This window comes from Parastagonospora nodorum, assembly GCF_000146915.1.
Source record: "Parastagonospora nodorum SN15 chromosome Unknown scaffold_1, whole genome shotgun sequence".
Lineage (NCBI taxonomy): Eukaryota > Fungi > Ascomycota > Dothideomycetes > Pleosporales > Phaeosphaeriaceae > Parastagonospora > Parastagonospora nodorum.
This window is the reverse complement of record NW_001884549.1, coordinates 2,266,587-2,284,313: the sequence shown is the minus strand read 5'-3', so window position 1 is coordinate 2,284,313 and position 17,727 is coordinate 2,266,587. Positions and strand designations below refer to the sequence as shown.

At 53.0% G+C, this 17,727-nt stretch overlaps 7 protein-coding genes across 7 annotated transcripts; 4 read left to right on the top strand and 3 right to left on the bottom strand.

Moving 5' to 3' along the window:
• Positions 1 to 2,136: 2,136 nt before the first annotated feature.
• Positions 2,137 to 3,188, top strand: SNOG_01034 (hypothetical protein; the record flags this gene model as incomplete). Its single annotated transcript, XM_001791641.1, has 2 exons — positions 2,137 to 2,926; positions 3,019 to 3,188. 2 exons carry the CDS (start codon positions 2,137 to 2,139, stop codon positions 3,186 to 3,188), a joined length of 960 nt encoding a protein of 319 aa, XP_001791693.1.
• A 528-nt stretch (positions 3,189 to 3,716) lies between these two features.
• On the top strand, positions 3,717 to 5,171 carry SNOG_01033 (hypothetical protein; the record flags this gene model as incomplete). Its single annotated transcript, XM_001791640.1, has 3 exons — positions 3,717 to 3,783; positions 4,228 to 4,605; positions 4,759 to 5,171. The coding sequence occupies 3 exons, from the start codon at positions 3,717 to 3,719 to the stop codon at positions 5,169 to 5,171; spliced, it is 858 nt and encodes a 285-aa protein (XP_001791692.1).
• Positions 4,811 to 5,949, bottom strand: SNOG_01032 (hypothetical protein; the record flags this gene model as incomplete). The annotated part of the gene is made up of 2 exons (XM_001791639.1): positions 4,811 to 5,586; positions 5,670 to 5,949. 2 exons carry the CDS (start codon positions 5,947 to 5,949, stop codon positions 4,811 to 4,813), a joined length of 1,056 nt encoding a protein of 351 aa, XP_001791691.1.
• A 564-nt stretch (positions 5,950 to 6,513) lies between these two features.
• On the bottom strand, positions 6,514 to 9,740 carry SNOG_01031 (hypothetical protein; the record flags this gene model as incomplete). The annotated part of the gene is made up of 4 exons (XM_001791638.1): positions 6,514 to 9,036; positions 9,085 to 9,365; positions 9,421 to 9,505; positions 9,561 to 9,740. 4 exons carry the CDS (start codon positions 9,738 to 9,740, stop codon positions 6,514 to 6,516), a joined length of 3,069 nt encoding a protein of 1,022 aa, XP_001791690.1.
• A 661-nt stretch (positions 9,741 to 10,401) lies between these two features.
• Positions 10,402 to 11,672, top strand: SNOG_01030 (hypothetical protein; the record flags this gene model as incomplete). The annotated part of the gene is made up of 3 exons (XM_001791637.1): positions 10,402 to 10,781; positions 10,808 to 10,887; positions 10,966 to 11,672. 3 exons carry the CDS (start codon positions 10,402 to 10,404, stop codon positions 11,670 to 11,672), a joined length of 1,167 nt encoding a protein of 388 aa, XP_001791689.1.
• Positions 11,673 to 12,030: 358 nt separating this feature from the next.
• On the bottom strand, positions 12,031 to 15,885 carry SNOG_01029 (hypothetical protein; the record flags this gene model as incomplete). The annotated part of the gene is made up of 5 exons (XM_001791636.1): positions 12,031 to 12,449; positions 12,834 to 13,358; positions 13,665 to 14,269; positions 14,614 to 14,793; positions 14,855 to 15,885. The coding sequence occupies 5 exons, from the start codon at positions 15,883 to 15,885 to the stop codon at positions 12,031 to 12,033; spliced, it is 2,760 nt and encodes a 919-aa protein (XP_001791688.1).
• Positions 15,886 to 16,684: 799 nt separating this feature from the next.
• On the top strand, positions 16,685 to 16,876 carry SNOG_01028 (hypothetical protein; the record flags this gene model as incomplete). Its single annotated transcript, XM_001791635.1, has 2 exons — positions 16,685 to 16,769; positions 16,800 to 16,876. The coding sequence occupies 2 exons, from the start codon at positions 16,685 to 16,687 to the stop codon at positions 16,874 to 16,876; spliced, it is 162 nt and encodes a 53-aa protein (XP_001791687.1).
• Between the last annotated feature and the right edge of the window lie 851 nt (positions 16,877 to 17,727).

Here is a 17,727-nt window from a genome sequence, read left to right as displayed (position 1 = left end):
AGTGGATACTAATGCGCCCATGGGTTATCTCACTCAGGATTTAGTCCCGTGGAGAGGAATTCAAGACAGCCCGGCGTCCGAAATTTTTGGGTCTAAGCCTTAAAGCCGTGTGTGATACCCTGAGAGCGGCAAAAGTAACGGGTACAAGTAGCGTCATCAGTGGTAGAGGCCGTAATGCTCAGGGCACAGGGTCGAAGCGAGGATCCGCGCATGTCTGGATGCACCACTCTCCATGTGAGTTCAGCATGACTCTATAGCTGCATGCGCCCGATAACTTCGTCTAGAGGCTTCTCAGCCGGGAGGATGAGCAGCTGACACATATCTACTGCCTTTACAACTGGTATTCGAAGCCCGCTGTACTGCGTTTATGGATTGATGTGTCGTTTCGAATACGATGTTAGCGTGTAAGCCGTCCGTTGCGCTGACAACAACTCACCAATCCTGCCCTGCCCCGACGCCGGATAGACGGGTGGAGACCGCGCGTGTGCAGAGCCCATGTATACATAGACGTGGGGGCCCACCATCTAGTCTGAATAGGACAAATATGTTGGTAGTTTTGATTGCCAAGGAAAGAATGCGGCAGAACTTAAGGCTCCTATATAACCCAAACCAGTAAATGTTTCCTGGGTTCTCAGACATTCTCAGAAACCAAGTATGGTCCCATGCCATGCTCCGACATGGTTGTAACCATGGTCGGATTCTAGTGCCTGCCGTGGCTCAGTATCAAGGCCTGTTTGTCACTGTATCGATGCAAAGGAAGTCTAAAGACCTGATCCCAACTGCGACCTCTTGCCAATCGTGAACATTTTCCTCTGTTTTCAACCTGATCGATGGGGGTAATCAGCGTTCACTTACCCAAACCAACAATCTCTGTCCTGTTCAGAAGGCAAAGGCTCTCTTGCCGCGAACAGGATGCATCCTAGCTCCAAGTACCAGGTATGGGGAAATTGAGTATAATGAAACTCGATAGGGATGTCATCCTGGTATGTGGAATGCAGTATTGCATTCCCTTGAAAGCGCTTGTAGTCAGAGCAACAGCGCTAAAGACATACCTTAGCGATGACCATGGTTCAATTTGACTGGTGCAAACGCCGAGTATGGAGAACACCACCCGGCTTTGTTTGGTGCAGCGTGCAGTCGATGTGGCAACGTGAATACTCGTCACCAGGTGCCACAAGAAGGTCAACCCGTCGGAATCTTTATCTTCAACTGCTCTTCTCATGTATGCCCGAGAGGTTTCATCCCGTTTTTGGTGGATCAAGTTCTCCATAGTACCGAAACCAGTCAAGGGAGAGGTTGAACTATCGGTAAAGCGCTGTTGCTCATTCGATATGCTTTAGTCTCAGTTGAGGTTGATGGTCTCCAAGACCTTTCTTTAAGCTTGTCAGTCGCGCCAATCTTTGTTTCACCTAGATGCTAATGCCTTACATTAGACTCAATGAGCTACTCTTATGCCAGTATGTCATACCATACAGCCTATCAACTCGGGGAAGGACGCACTCGATTCTTGTCGAAAGGAACAGCTCGGAGACCTGCCTTTCAATTAGGACGTTTTTCCGTTTAAGAAGGTACAGAGGCCTTTGAACATTGTGCGACCGAGCGCATCATTCGGCACAGACCGTAATTCATGGCGCGGAGCAACGAGCTTGCCCGCGCATGATGTGGGTGGACAGGCCAGACAAGGCTGTCTCCGAGATTGAACATGACCATCGACTGAGTATGGTCGCACTCTCGTTGTTGTTTCTGTGCGATGTTGCTGAGAGACTCTCGATGGTCACGTCACACAGCATAGAGGGGCACTGAACCTTGGTCGTGCACCACCCAAAAAGGACCGATTCCTCCTAGATTGCCAAAAGGCAACCCAAATGTTTAGGCGTCGTCTTTCAAGAGCGAAAATCGAACGTGAAACAAAAGATGGTGGAACATCGGTGATGTTGCACCAGCGGGCGAGATTGTGACGTTATGTGAGGGGAAGAGCGGCCGCTACGACGTCATCTACTGCTGGTTGCTTCCGCTTCCGCTGTTTCCGTGACCATCCCTATGATTTTCACACTTCAAGTCATCCCACCTGAGATCAAAGCCGACATTTTTAGTCCCCAAAGAACGCATGTTCTTTGGTGAAACACCTGAAGCGCCATGTCGACAATCTCAGACCTACCAAAGACAGACCTTGCATGGTTCGACGAACGACCCTCCGAGAGCCAGATTCCTCAGTCAGCCAGACAATTACTCGAAACATATAGCGGCATTGCACCGAATAGTGTAATTGAACACGTCGTAAACCTTCGCAACGAGGCATGGCGGATCCATCCTTATCCGTGTATCGGACAATTCCGATTCCTTGAACCGGGTATTGATGAGCTAGACGAGTATGCGGAGGTCATGGAACGGCTCCGTAAGGGCGAAAAATTACTGGATATGGCATGCTGCTTCGGTCAGACTACTCGCCGTTTAGTTGCAGATGGTGCTCCATCAGAAAACATATACGGATGTGATCTCGAGAAAGACTTCATTGATTTAGGATACGGACTGTTCAAGGACCGAGACAAGCTTAAGACCAAGTTCATGGTGGCAGACATCTTTGATCCTTCGTCTCCGCTGAAAGACCTCCAGGGTAGCTTCGATATGATTTACGCAGGATCTTTCTTCCACCTGTGGGGATGGCAGAAGCAAAAGGAAGTGTCAACGCTACTCGTACAACTGCTGCGCCCACAACCTGGATCAATGATACTGGGTCGTCAAGTAGGAGGTGCCGAAGCTCACGAAACAATTTCTGCCACTTATACAATGTATCGACACAACCCGGACAGTTTCGAACAACTGTGGAAAGAGATTGGGGACGATCTAGGCATCACTTTCAAAGTGAATGCAAGACTCAAAAGTGCGAATGACAACCACTTCGAAGGAGGCGATCCGAATGTGAGACGTATTTACTTCTCTGTCCGAAGGCAGTAGTCCTTTTGCATGAATGCATCCTTCATTCCTTCCTATTTGGCACTGGGTAAATACTTCGTACAGCAGCGCTGCACCGTGACGATCCCAACGTGACCGATATCTGGGGCCAGACGGAAGGCACGACAGGCCTAGAGTCTTGTTCAGTACCTATCCACCGGTTCAGGTACCTGAAGATCACACCATCAAAACAATCCGAGGATTTCTTGTTCGGCCCCACTGAGGTCGTTCTCTAGCGCGGGCGATATCTGGGGTAAATCGATTTGGTGGCTATTTTAAGGCAGTGGATCTGCAGCCTATGGCTCGACACGCGATTTTGCCGGAATCCAGACCGGGGTGAGAATGCACCTGCAGCAAGCATCCCAGTCGCGCGCACTTTGCATATATTTGCTTCATATCACTTTTCAATAATTCTTCCAATCTCTGGCGGCCGGCTGATGCGGTACGGGTAGCGCCATGCAGGTTCGCCAGACTGCTCCATCTACCGGCGGAATGAGATCGTGTTCGTCTATCAATGTTACGCGGTCTAGGTCGTACGGTATGCCCTCGATGGGGACGTGAATGCTAGATGCGTCAACTTCATCTATTTTCAAATGAATTGAACGATACCACGCAGTGTAATTCCGCTACTTTGCCTATGCAGTATGCCGACATGGAAGAGTTTTTCATTCTTCGTATAAGTAGCAACCTTGTCCGGTGAACAAGTATCGTTCAGCCTTTCCGGTACGTTCAAATTCCAGAGACAACGAGCTGCCATCGTCAATATGAAGCTCTCCATGGTTGTCGCCGCAGCTCTTGCTGCGAGCGTAGAAGCAGCTGCTTTTCAGAAGCGCCAGCAGGGTTATCCCGATGGTCCGTAACATTGCCGTTGCGCCTAGCAGCGATAGCTAACACAGGAAATAGTGAGCGAATGCGGACTGGACGCATTCGAAGGCCACACCGCAGAAGCCGCTCTCTTCTGCAGCAGCATCTTGAAATCAGGAACCGCCACCTCGACTGTCACGGTCGGCGGAACGACAACCGTGACTACCACCAAGAAAGTCACCACCACTGTCATTCCTCCAACGAGCAAGAAGACGAGTGCTACACCTTCGCCTACGCCCACTCCTACGCCCACTCCCACGCCGACACCTACACCAACGTCCAAGCCAGTGTCGTCTTCTAAGCCAGCGTCTTCTTCTAAACCAGCATCATCAGCACCAGCCCCGGCTCCATCTTCAACAATAGTCACCTCCCCATCACCGTAAGTCCAGCTCATTAATCTCAATTCCCCAGTCCTTCCGAATCCCATCCTAACAAAGCCCAGCACCCCCACCGCCGCCCCCGGCTGCGGCATTGTCGCCTACGTAAAATCCACGCCTGCCTACTACTTCGAATCCTCTGGCACAAAGAACACCTTCTCCGCCTGCCAGGCTCTCTGCAAAGCGGACGCCAAGTGTCTCTCCTTCGGCTACGGCGAAGCAAACTGCATGCTCTTCGACGTCGCCGCGGCTGACAACACAAACTACAACCCCACCTCCCCATACACCTTCTACGACGTGTCGTGCCCTGCGGAGCTGCCCGTGCGCAAGAGACAATTGAACATTAGCTTGGTATTGCCAGGAGGAGGCATCAATATTAGTCTGGGACTGGGTGGACCGAAGGAGATTAGCAGTGCGTGTAGTTGCTTTATTACGAAAGGGCCGGCGGAGACGACGGTTACGCGGACGAATACTAGTAATGTGACGAAGACGGCGACGGCGACGACTGTGGTTACGACTACGGCGGCGTAGAGGGGAGGGTGCAGGAGATTTGTTTGTGTGACAGCATTTAGCATGGTCGTTGTTCAATATCGCCATTTTGCGTTAATCCGCCTCTCTCAAGTGATCACATGCAACAACTCCCTCCCTTCAATCAACCTCTCCACATTCTCCACTGTCTCCTCGTACCAAACCCCCATCGTCCCTTCTTCCACATACCCCATGTGCGGCGTCAACAGCACCCTCGATTTCCCCTTCACGTTCCAATCCTCACTGCGCCAGGGACTATCCGCCGGCAACGGCTCAATATCAAAAACATCCAACGCCGCGCCCCTTATCCTTCCATGCCTCAACGTATCCAACAGAGCCGCTTCATCAACCAACGGTCCTCTAGACGTATTAACCAGCAACCCCGACGTCTTCATGCACGCCAATTCCCTCTTGCCCACCAACCCCCTCGACCGCTCACTCAGCACATAATGCACCGAAACCACATCCGCACTCCCAAACACTTCCTCCTTACTCACCACCCGAAACGTCTTCTCCCCCTCCTCTGCCATCCCGCCACCCGTCACGGGTAGCCCCACCTCGTGCGCCATTGCATCTGCTTTTTCCTGCGTCAAGTTCGCGCTCCAGCACACAATCTTCATACCAAACGCCAGCACCCCGACGCGCGCTACGTGCGATCCCAAGCGCCCCAGTCCCACGAGGCCGAGCGTCTTGCCCGGCAGCCCGATCGCGAGGTCAGTCTGCCACCCACCGGCCTTGACGGCCGCGTCGTCCGCCGCGACGTTGCGCGCGAGCGCGAGGATAAGCGCCCACGCGTGCTGGGTCGTTGGGTGGCCGCCGCCTTGCTTGACGGGCAGGGCGCGGGGAGACTGGGTGCCTGCGCCGTCTGTCCTGCCCTTACCGGGGGGCGGCACACACAATGATACCACGCTGTTTGATCGCGGACATGTCCCAGCTTTCAAAACTTGCCGCCGGTGGCGAGGATGAGTTTGAGGTTCGGCAGGTGCTGCAGGAGGTCGGATGTTAGTGGTGTGCGTTCGCGCATGGTGGATAGCACGGAGAATGGCTGGAGCCGGGCGATGAGGGCGGCGCGGTCTGCATCGCTGGTTGATGGGTGTGAGTATGCGGGGAGAGTGTCTGTGAAGGTCGTGATGTGGAGTTTGGATTTGTCGATGTGGGCGAAGTGGGGGGCGGCGATGTTGTGGTAGTCGTCGAGGATGGCGAGTTTGATTGGGGGAGTGAGAGACATTTTGCGGCAGTGATTTTATGGAGAAGTCTCGTTGATAGAATACGGATGTTATGGAATGGCATGAGGTTGTGGGTAAGAGTTTACCCGATCACGTTCTTCTACGTTCGCTGTTCCTGTCCGGCATTTGGACGATCGGAAGTTGATGAGGGGTATGGCGTCGTGCTCAAAAGTACGGCTCGTCGGTCTATGGTTACGTCTTTGGTATCCAGAGGGGTAGTTCATGAGTCAAACGCTCTGCTATGACCTATACTTTATCCCGGATGATTGTCGTAGAGCAGTGCGGTGTAAGTTTTTGGAATCGGAGATGACGTACATGGGTAGACACGCATGATGAATAAGCTTAAGGTCTACGTATTTTGTGTTCACATGTAGATGCATATCTCGGAGGGCATCAAGAGCGAGTTGGAATCGAAATACGGTGATTCCAAGTTCGAGCATTAACCATTTTGCGAACTCGGCAAGCACTAGCTGGCTCCCGATTACCATGCCACGAGCACAGCCAATTTTGTACTCTTACAAGAAAAGAAAAAAGCCAACGATGGAAACGACGAAAAAGCGACGCGTTTATCGCTTCCTCTTCTTCCCTTTGCCGTCGTCCTCATCCTCCGCATGTGCACTCTCCTTGTCCTTCTTGGCAGCCTTCTTATCCAACTCATCCCAGCTTTCACCCTCGCTGAATTCATCTTCGCTGCCCTCATCGCTCATCTCTTCAGATGCGTTCTCATCGAAATCACTCTCCTCTGAGCTTTCATCTGAGATGGCGAGCTCAGATTCCGAGACTTCGAATGCTGATTCTTCTTCCTCCTCGTCACCGCCTTCGTCATCTGATTCGGTGGAGAGGAATGACCATCCACCGTCTGCGAAAAATTGATGTGGGTCCGAAGTCACCGTCTTCATGATGGTGGCCCAGTTGAGGTTGAGCGGTCCCTCGGTGAATGGAATGTCGACGGAGTCGAGCCAGTCTTTTACAGGATCCAGTGACTCCACCGGGATAGTGTTAATATGCACCGGTGGGCGGTTGTAGTCCGTAAATACAACCACCATGTCGAAGTTCCTCAGACCGAACTGCACACGTTCGAGATGTACGATTTCAATCTCGGAGAGCGTGAGACATGTGAAAGGTGGTTCGGTCAGTTGGACAAGACAGTCGGTAGTGGGCTGCACGAGGACCGAGGAGCGCGATGGGACACCGTTGAAACCAAGCTCACGGTAGGGAATGTCGACGCTGACATTCTCGTTACGTGCGGCGTCGGCAATCTTCTCGGCGAAGTTCTTGAACTCCTTGTCGAGGGCTGCACGTCGCCTGCGCTCTTCCTGTTCTTGCTCAAACTCTTCCTCGTCACCAAACTTGTGGCGGCGCTTGCGATTACCAGTCTCGTCGAATTGCATCTCGGTGGCTTCGCGGACGAACTGGACATCCTTGGTCTTCTTCTTACCAAGCATGATTGGGTTCTTGAGGTGAACGTGTATGATGACGATCAGCTCGTGTTGTGAAGGCTGGAAGAAAAGATGCTTCATGTTGCTGAAGAGTACGTCGATCTTCGCTGAGCCGTTGCCATGGATGTATCGTAAACCATTCTGGTGGATCTCGACGCTCCCAGGAATGCGCTTGCCGTCGAGCGCTGGTCGGATGAAGATGAGATCAAGGTTGAAGGGTTTGCGAGTCTTGAGCGGGATGAGCTTGTCCTGCTCAACAACATCCTCCATCTGCTTCTTCTCCGTCTCTCTCCGCACGACGTCCTTCTTGAGCTCGGTGATGTCCTTGCAGATCTGGTCGATACGATCGACGTCTTGTGACTTGAATGTCAAGCTACGAATGAAGTGCGCGTTGGGATCTTCGAAAGGCTGGTCATCTTTCCTGCCTACACCCTGACCTGGTGACAGGAAGTTGATACGCAGAGATGTGAAGTCGGCCTCAGGCGTGTGGGAAGCGTTCTTGATGGTGTGAATATGGAAGGGTACAGGGCGACCCATAATTGGAAGGAGAACGGTCAGGCTCTTCTTGTCAACAACGATTTCTAGCGTTGCGACAGAGGCAGGGAACTGGTTGTCGCGCTTGTACGACTCGAACTTCTTGAACTTTTTCTCTTCAGTGCCGTTGAGAGACTTGGCGCCTTCGGTGTATTGCTCCAAGCCTTCCTTCTGCTTCTTCTGGTGAAGTTCTTTCTGATGAGCTCGTCGTTGTTCTTCCTTCTCGGCATCCTGGTTGGTGGTGCGCTCGTGTCGCGTCCGCGTCTTCGTGATGTTGGTTTGCGCGATCGCTGGCGCCCGCTCCTTCTTGACCTTGGGCTTGACCTCCTCCTCTTCGTCGTCGAAAAAGAATGACACAGCATCGAGATCTGAAGTAGTCTCCTTCGTGAAGACGGCGCAGTCAGCCTGACCCACGCGAACAGTGTCGACGAGCACAAGCGAGTACGACTTGCTTTTCTTGTCCTGTGGCTTGCTGTTCTCCAAGTCTTGCAGGCCCGTCTGAACCACCAGTGTCATACCGTCTTTCAAGACTCGTGTGTTCTTGCCGCTCAGAAGCAAGGAAGTATCCTTGTTCTCGGTACCAATACCGTAGCCGACATTCTTGGGGAAGTGCTTCTCCCACTCGGGCTTCTTCGCCTTGAGATGTGCAAGAGCCTTGTTGTAAACATCCTTTGCCACAACACCGTCCTTGATCGACTTGATAACTAGGTCGTGGATCGCCAAAAGAAGCTTGTATGCTGACTCTTGCTCCTTGTTCGGTCCCACCATATAAGTACGACCAACCATAGCGCCGTATGTCATGTAGCGGAGACCAAGGACCGAGATGATGACGCCTGCGTGCAGGTTGTTCTCGTCGGGCTCGGCGGCAAATTTCAGGTCGTATGCGCCTCCACTCTGGATCGTAGGCTGCAGGCACCAGTCCATCTGCATGGTATCGAAGTTCTTGGAAACCTTCTGCTTCTCAAAGAACTTTGCGTCGTCGATTTTGTTCGCAACTTTGTCGGCGAGAGCGCGGTGGGTGATCTTCTTCTCTGAATCGAGAATATCGGACATTTCTTCCACGAAAAAGTTGGTCATGAGAGCGCTTGAGGCTCGGGATGCATCGCGGATCGCTCGCTGTACTGGTTAGCCGGACTCTCGTAACCAATCGTATTTGCGACTCACGAGCTCTCTCTCATCCTTCACAGACAAGGCAGCGTTGGATAGGAGAAGGCCAAGATCGACCTGGTCCTCGTCCTTGTAGCCCGCCTCCTGGAACGCAGCCTTCCACTCCTCGGCGAATGCTCCGGTCGAGTTGTCCTTCTTGAGAACAGCGACCTTTTTGCCCGCCTTCTTGAGGGTGTCCAAGCATGTTTGAAACTGCTTTTTGTTCTCCTCGGGATCCTTGCCTCGGACCAGAATCTCGACGGGGACCTTGCCACCCTTCAAAGGCTCCAGGTATGATGCTGCACCGTTTTAGTCAGTGGTTCTCCGAGCGCAAAACGAGTTTCGATGACGCACCCTTCTTTTTGGTTGTGACAATTTGGAGCAGCTCGGGTGTAAGGATGAATAGTGTGTGGGGAAATTCGTAGCCTAGCAGCCAAAGCTATTGCGATTACTGTCAGCGCTCGTCTCCTGTAATGCCATCATATTGCGCTCACCTGAAATGCGGCGGGCTTCAAATAGCTGCCTGGATCACTCGGCTTGCCCACCACGGCCGCAATCGAGCCTGCGCCCTGGAAAATCTGGTCGCCAGAGCGCTTGTCGGCTTTCCATTTGGTGACCAAGCTGCTCAGGCGCTCGTGGAACAGCTGCTTGTCGATGACGATGTCGTCGGCCATGTTGAAGGCGAGGTTGAGATCGAGCCTTCAGGCAAATCGACGGTGGGTGAGTGGAGTGGAGGAGAGAAGGCGACAAGTAACAAAAGTCGCGGGTCTTGAGAGCTTGCTTGCGACGCGGAGACGCGCACGGGGCCCGTGCACTCACGTGGTTGCGCGCTTGCCATTTACTGTTGCTTTCTATCACCTTGACTGCGGACAGCCATTATCGCGCCAAATCTCTATCCCTGAATTTTGATGGGTTACGAGGACTATAGACTCTACCAAGCACACCTGTAAGACGTACACTCAGATGTCGAAGTTCACAAGACTAGACATGTAGTATCGGTACTCGAGGCGTTGTACTTGTCCAAGATACGGCTGCCTAGCATCGGAAGAGCCATGCATGAATGAGATAGAAGAGATGCCAAGCCCTGTTCATATTTTCCTGACTGTTCATACCGCCGAGTTATGGAAGGTGATATTCTGTGTAGTCCAAGTACATATCAACTTGACATGTTTGTGCGTCATGTAGAAGCGTGACCGCTGTCCCGTGTTCTCACGTTCGGAATCGACCAAGACCCGCTTGTGACATCTTCACGCGCAACTTCTCGACCTCATGGACCCACATCCTCTACCACCCGCAAATGCGTCGGCAAACACACTCCAACCTCCATGATATGCGATGACGACCGGCTCCAGTGTTCCAGCTGGAGTCTCTCCCCGCAGCGATAGCCATGGCGACGGCATCGCGGACAGCCCGCAGAATCCGAACAAGGCGCCCGCAACAGGTGTGCAGGCAGCGGGCATGCGAGCCGTCGCAGCTCGTATGGTCGCTTTTTACTTCCGAGCGCCAGTGAAGGCATTCTTCCGGGGCCGGATCGACTACATGGGCTACGCAAGAGCTATCAATCCTCACATTACGGCGGGAGCGAAATGGTCATGGAGAATGACTACGCCTGCTGTCTTGGCACATGCGATTCGCACTGAGGGATGGGGCTTCATACCCAAGCAGGTGCTGCCGCCGCTGATGGCCAATACTTGGTACGACATGAAGAAGAGGATGTTGGAAATTGTGAACTGACAGGCAGAAGCATCGGCGCGGTGCTCTACACAGCATATCTCCACAGTCTCTCATCTCTCCATGAGCCGTCCTCGTACCAGACCAAGCGTGTGTACCCTCCACCACCGCCAATAACTACTTTTTCCGCCGGTCTCATAGCAGGAGGATGTCAGTCTGTTATTGCAGCCCCATTCGACGCCTTGCAGGTCCGCTTCCGCACTGCAGATATCTTAGACGGGAAGCACAAGACCATGTGGCACTATGCTGGCCATAAGCTCCGCTCTATTGGACTGCAAGGAATTTTCGCGGGATGGTCGTTGAGCTTTGTCAAGGACGCTTTTGGCGCCGCCGTCTTCTTTGGTACTTTCGAGACGGTCAAGAGCCAGGCATACTACGCATTCGTGACCAAGTACTACGGCACCCGCACGCGGGACACTCTGCTCAAGAAGGCTGTAGTCATGCCAGATGAGACAGACGATCGTCCCGTTATCCGACCGCATTACACCCTTGAACCGATCTTCCTGCTGCTCGCCGGCATGTCTGCGTCCATCACGTCCCAGCTCATCATGCATCCCCTGACTGAGGTTCAAGACGTCCACTACCGCCGGCTAGAAGCTCTCGACTTCCAAGCACACTATGAGAACAGGCCGTCACGCATCATGTCCCGCTACTACCATGCCTACGAAGAGACGTTCGCTCAATGCAAGAAGCTAGCCAAGCGAGCAGGCGGATGGCGCAAATACCTCTACCGCGACTTCTTCATGGGCACCATCCGCCAAGTCCCCAGCACCAGCGCCGGGCTAATCGTCTTCGAACTCGTGCGCCGCAAGTACTCGTTCGAAAATGAGGAAGTCGTCATCGACCACGAAGACGCTCGAATCCTGCTCACCTGACGACACGAACTCAAGGAGAATTGTATATTCACGCATACCGCATACATGATACCCATAGACTGTACATATAGACTAAATCCTATAAACACCCTCTTCTTACTCACCCCTCGCTCCAAAGATCACCCGCCATCCACTCCAGCGCCGCCTCAGCACAGAGCGGCCCATCTCTTTTAATGTACCCACCTGAAACTTCTCACAGCTGTATATCAAGCAGCTAAATCTCAGGATTGCCATGAACACCAAACAACAGACTGCGATGGGAAGTCTCCATGGCATAACTGATTCTACAATCGAGCCAAGTCACGACATGTATCAGGATACGTATTCATTATTGCTACGTCACCCTCCCTCACCCTTCCTACCCAGCCGCAGCTATCTTCCCATCCCACCACCCCACCCGCCCAACCATAGGCACCCACCCCTCCCATCCCCACGCCCCCTTGCCAAACTCCCACCACCCCAACACCACCTGCAAAACAAGCAATCCCCACATCACCACCACTGTCCAGAGCAGCCGCGGATCGCGGATCTTACCCCATGCGGCGGACGACTCGGTGGGTTCGTTGGAGGTATTCGTTTTCTCTGTCTTGCCCTCTTTGTCACCCGAGGTGACGGATACCCAACACCCGAGGTTTGGTGGCGGGATTTGCTTGGGAGGGCGTGGCACGGAGAGGGGCGGTAGGCTCGCAATTGGGGTCCCAGGATAGAAGGGCGGAGCGGCTTGGCGCTGGGGGTGGTGGCGGAAGAGGTGAGTGTGGTTTTGCAGCCTCCGTGGCGCTGGGGAACGAATAGGAAATTGTTTCTGGATCGTCGTATTGAGTTGCTGCCGCCTCGGTATTCTCAGGCGAAGCGGTTGTGGGGTTTTATGTTTTGGGGGCTTGAGTTGAGAGGGAAGATGTTCGTCTTCGGCGGGAGGTGGAGTGGGTTTTGGCTTGGAAGATTTGGTACGCGGCAGAGTTGTTGGCTCTACATCTTCAGGTACGTTCTTATCGAGTGAGTCTGAAGCTTTGGGTGGTGGAGAGGTATGTTTGGATGGCGCTGGCTTTGCTATGATGGAAGGCGCTGGTCTAGTTGTTCCCTTCAATTCAGGTCTCTCCTCTTTCTCCGATGGACTCTCGCCATCGTGATCCGGCGCTGCAGCTTCAGAAAGTGTCGGCTTACTCGTTGGCTTCGGCAGTTTCTTGGTGCTTGAAGTAGCTGCGACCTCATGATCCAAATTCAGGCTGTCTTCTGGCAATTGTACGCCATCCACATGATCTGGTGTCGCTTCTTGCGAAGGCACCGGAGTATGCGTCGGCTTCAACGCTTTCTTGGTAGACGGTGCAGCGACATCTCCTTCGCTTTCACCCTTCCCACTCTCCTCTGCAGCTTCCTCAGGCGGATGTGTTGGCTTCGGCGCCTTTACACTCGAGCCATTTCCTCCCTTTCTCGATGTCACCCTCACATCATCATCCCCATGCCCTCTCTTCGGCATCCCCCTTCTCCACCACCACCTCAACTCCACACGCCTTGTGGCAGTATTCTCTTCTGCCCTAGGACGCACCGCTGCGCCCATCGTACGTCTGTACGCCGTCACATAGTTTGTGACATGGACAGTTTTATGGCCGATTTCCTGGACCTGGGCTTTTGGCTCTGGCGTGATGGTAGGCGCAATAGTGTCTGCATGTGCAACGGCGCCATCGTCCACTGGCGAAACGAGCAGGGTTGTGAGAGGTGTGATTTGGGTTATTTGCGAGGGGGAGGGAGTAGGAATTGGATCTAGTACTTCAGCAGACTCGGGTGCTGCTGGTGGAGTAGTTGCTTGTTTGGCGGAAGCTTCAGGGACTTTTGGAGATATGGCGCTCGTAGGGGGTGAATATGGATCTTCGGGTTCCTCAGCAGCGGGCGACGCTTGAGATGGGGCTTGTGGTAGAGTGTTAATGGCTGGTGCATTCGTCTTAGCAGCTGGCACCGACGGTGTTGTTGGATCCACAATGTCTGATGCGGCTTCACTTGTCAAGTCGCCTGCGATCTTCGAAGTTGTTGGGTTGGCATCTTCGGGCACAGCTTGCGTAGCCTTCGCTGGACTCGATGCACCAGACTTCGGCGGCTTCGCACTGACAGCAGTACCATCACTCGCCTGGATCTGCGTGCTCTGAGCAACTTCACTCGTCTTCCCAGCACCCGGTAGCGTCGCCGAAGATATACTACCCGCCTCTTCCCCGCCCGTTCCAAGCCCTTGACAAAATACACCCGCATTATCCCCAGGAACGGGTATCTTGACATTGTCTTTACCAATCTTAACCTCCAACTCCACAACCGTCGCCACACTTCTCTTGGAGCTTTGCCTCGCAACGTCTTTGCAAAACGCAGCCGCCGCGACGCTTGGCAGGTAAAGCATCATATGCCCGTCGTCGGCCTGGAAGGAGATGTGCAGAGCTGGCAATTCTGCACTCTTCGTCGCCGCCGGAGATGGAGATGCGATGTGTGGTGAATGCCTGGCCGTGAGGGAGCGCTTCTGCTCGGCGATATTGAGCGCGTCGCTCTGAGAGATGTACATCACTGGACCGCCATGTAGGGTGGTGGTGTAGCTCGCTTTGCCAGATAGTCTCAGCACGCTGGTGTGGTATACTGTTTTCGTGACCGCATGCGCGGTCATGTCGGCGTTGGCATGATGGGCGAGGGGTTGGTATTTGGCTGCTGCTACTGCGAGTATGAGGGGGAAGAATTTTAGGGGGAACATATTGTGCTCGAGAAGTAGGTCTCGGGGTAAGGTGTCCTGCACCTGGATGTGATTAGAACGGCGTTTAAGGATAGGTAAGTGGTAGCGAGATGTAGAGAGCAGAGAGCATAGTGTTGGAAAAGCATGTTCTATATCGTTTGATTATTGAAAGATGTAGGCGGCGTAGCTTTGAAGGAGGAACTTCATCATGTTTTTGATTCAATGATCTATGTTACGTACGTTACTTGACAGAAGAAAAAGCTCGTGACAGCGCAGATACACGCAATATGAAATGCAAAACTACCAAAATTCGCCTGAGTAGCAAAGTGCTTCAAGAAGTAGAGGTCGAGCGAGGTTTGGTAATGGTGGTTGTTCCAGTAGTCGTGGTTGTAGAAGTCAAGAACACCGTGCTTGTAGGCTCTTCAGTGCTAGAGCTGTTGCGTTATCAGCACATTTTTTTACACAAGAATGGCTTACATACCTTCTGACTTGATGCACGGTCTTGGTGAGGAAGAGCGTGGAAGTGCCACCATTAACCGTCGAAGTGCCACTTGCAGACGTCTTCCTCCGCGTACTTGTGCTCTCAGTTTCGATTTCCGTCTCCAACAGCAGGGTCGTCGAAAGACCAAGTGTCGTGATTGTATCCGTCACAATGGCCTGGAATGTTTCGACGATTAGCGTACCTGGGCCGGATACAGTCGCAGTGAATGCAATGGGATGTGTCGTTGTCAATGTGCTTGTGACCACAACAACTTCCCAAACCTCCTGGAAGCGGCTGCACTCAAGGTCGCCATTGTCGAGGACCTTGCATATCTTGACGTCGACGTCTGAAGGTGTTTCACCTGCCGTCATAGACTGCCATGGCGCAACATAGTATGTGAAGATCTGCCGAACGGTCGGGGCAGGCGTGATCATTGACGTATTGTTACCCTTCGTTGGCGTCGGTGTTTCCAGTGTAAAGCCACACTCAGTCGAGAAAGTGACCTCTTGACTGCAGTCTGTGATGGTCACCTTTGAGGCCAGTCCAGTCAATGTCGTGGCGCAAACGGTCGTCTCCAACGGCGCGTACACTGTTTCACAGCTGCCAGTTCCGGTGACCGTGGTTGTGTGGTTTGTGGTAGCGTTAAGATATGGTGCACCAGAGATTGGTAGGTATTGCAAAGGAGGCGCAACACACCACGTCATCTCAGGAATATACGAGGTCAAAACCTGGCTTTGGGCCGTCACTTCGATGGGCGCGGCATCGGGCGACGGAAAGACGATGCTGTAAATGGTGCGAGTGCTTGAGGGAGATGGACATTGTTGTGTAGTAGTAGTGAGTTCGGTAGCGGTATAGTTGACAGTGTATGCCTGGGTGATGGTTATTCCCACGGGTTGAGGCACTCCCATGGACTGCGTGAAGTTGAGCACCTCATGAGGTAGGCCTGCGTGGACTGCGGCTCGTACGGCCGAAGAATGAAGGAGTGTGAGGAGCAGTAAGACAAAAGCGTAGGGTAATGAATGTGATAGCATCTTGATAGTGCAATGGACGACTCGCGCTTCAAAGCTTGCAGAAGAGAATGAGAGTTCCTACGCCGACGGAGATTCGCAAGGTCGGCAACCTTGATGCTGTCTGTTGACGCGGTCGCGCATGGAATGGACGTACAATGCCCAGCTCTCCCTTACCTACAGACACGAAAATTTGCGATGACTTTTGTCCTACACGATGCATCTTCAGAATCTGCGCGGCACTCAGCCCAGATCATCACCATGCATAGGTATGGAATGCAGCATCATCGTCGTGATGATCGAGAGACTCGAGTCCTCCGAAGATGTAGCAAAAGGACATGGAATCCATCATCATCATACACGTGGTGATGTTGAAACCTTGTTTGCGACGCAGAAGCGAGGGAGGCAGGCACACGCAAGGATAACCTCGAGACCCTGAACGCGACCTCACCCTTCGCAGTCGAGCCTCTCGTCACTACCAGCGAACGGCACAGTCCATACTCGTTATCCTTAAATTTGGACACATATATAGCGTGGACAGCATTGACGCTTGCATGTACTCGAGACATGTAGGACGAATCCTTCCGTGAATGGACACGAAATGCTGCAAAGTCTGTTATCAGTATCCATGATGATCCAGGCGCTTCGGTAGATCTTAAGTGTGAAGCTGGGGAGCGTTGTATACCGAGCTTTACGTGACATATGTCCTGATACGCTTGGGGGAGCGGAACTCAGAACATGCTTGGGGGTTAAGGCCTCCAGGCTGATTACTTCTCCAGCAGCGCGCAAGACTTTTATCCGCATCAGGCCGAAGGAGGCAGCGATGTACACGATCGTTACATCTCCGCGGGAATCTCTCGACCGCGAAGGGGTTCACTTCGCCCGACATGCACTTCTCCCATTGACAGGTCAGTGCGTAACACATAGCGTATCCACAGCCGTCAACATCCACAGTTCGCTACGTCGCTTGTCCCTAGCCAACGCAAAGCCCGAAAGTCCGGTCGCTTACCCGTAAGCAGCGAGCTAACGCACACTGCATCACGACATCACATCCACGATATCTAGCTGAGTAGTCATGATGATTTCTTGCATCAAGGGGGCCATGAACCCCACTTCCCGAGCTACAGTTCCCACTTGACCGGCGACGAAAACCGAAGTCAGATCAGGGACCATATCCGGGTACGGGATAAGCGATTTGGCAGCGGTTAGAAAAGCCGACGATTTGAGTAAGTGTACCGTACCCGAACAGCGAATATACGAGGTGATAAAGGCGTTTGCGCTTTACCAGGCTTGACACGGGTGAGGCTGCGTTATACTATTTAGTAGTGACAACGTATTGCCACGTTGAAGGTGCAGTTCATGCGTGCCATATTGTGCCGTGTGCATGTGTGGAGCAGTTCCATTTGGTTGGCGAGAAAGTATTGGTGCGCTGAATGTGTGATGGAGAAAGCACCCCGTGCCATAGGTGTGTTCCCGGATAGCAAGCTGTAAGCTGCAATAGAAAGTAGAAATTTCAGCGACGAGAAGAAAGTGGAAGGGAAGAAAAGCGCAGGGTTCTTGATCCTACGCAGAGCCCGCCTCGGGGAACAACCCCCCCGCATACGACCTTGCATGCACATGAGGATGCCTGATGCTGATGGTCTGGATGGATTAAGCGTATACAACGAATCAATCAACGCAGCCCTACGATACCGAGGTGTTGAGATGCTCCACAGTATGCGACCGCGATGGCCACCAGCATTCCCAGTGCACGCTCATCGACCACATCGCCAATGTCAGCTCATCCATGGCAAGGACACAGTTCGGCACCTGGCATCTGGTACCCTCAATATCGTAGGCGCAGGACTGCTAGGCCGCTCCGGGACA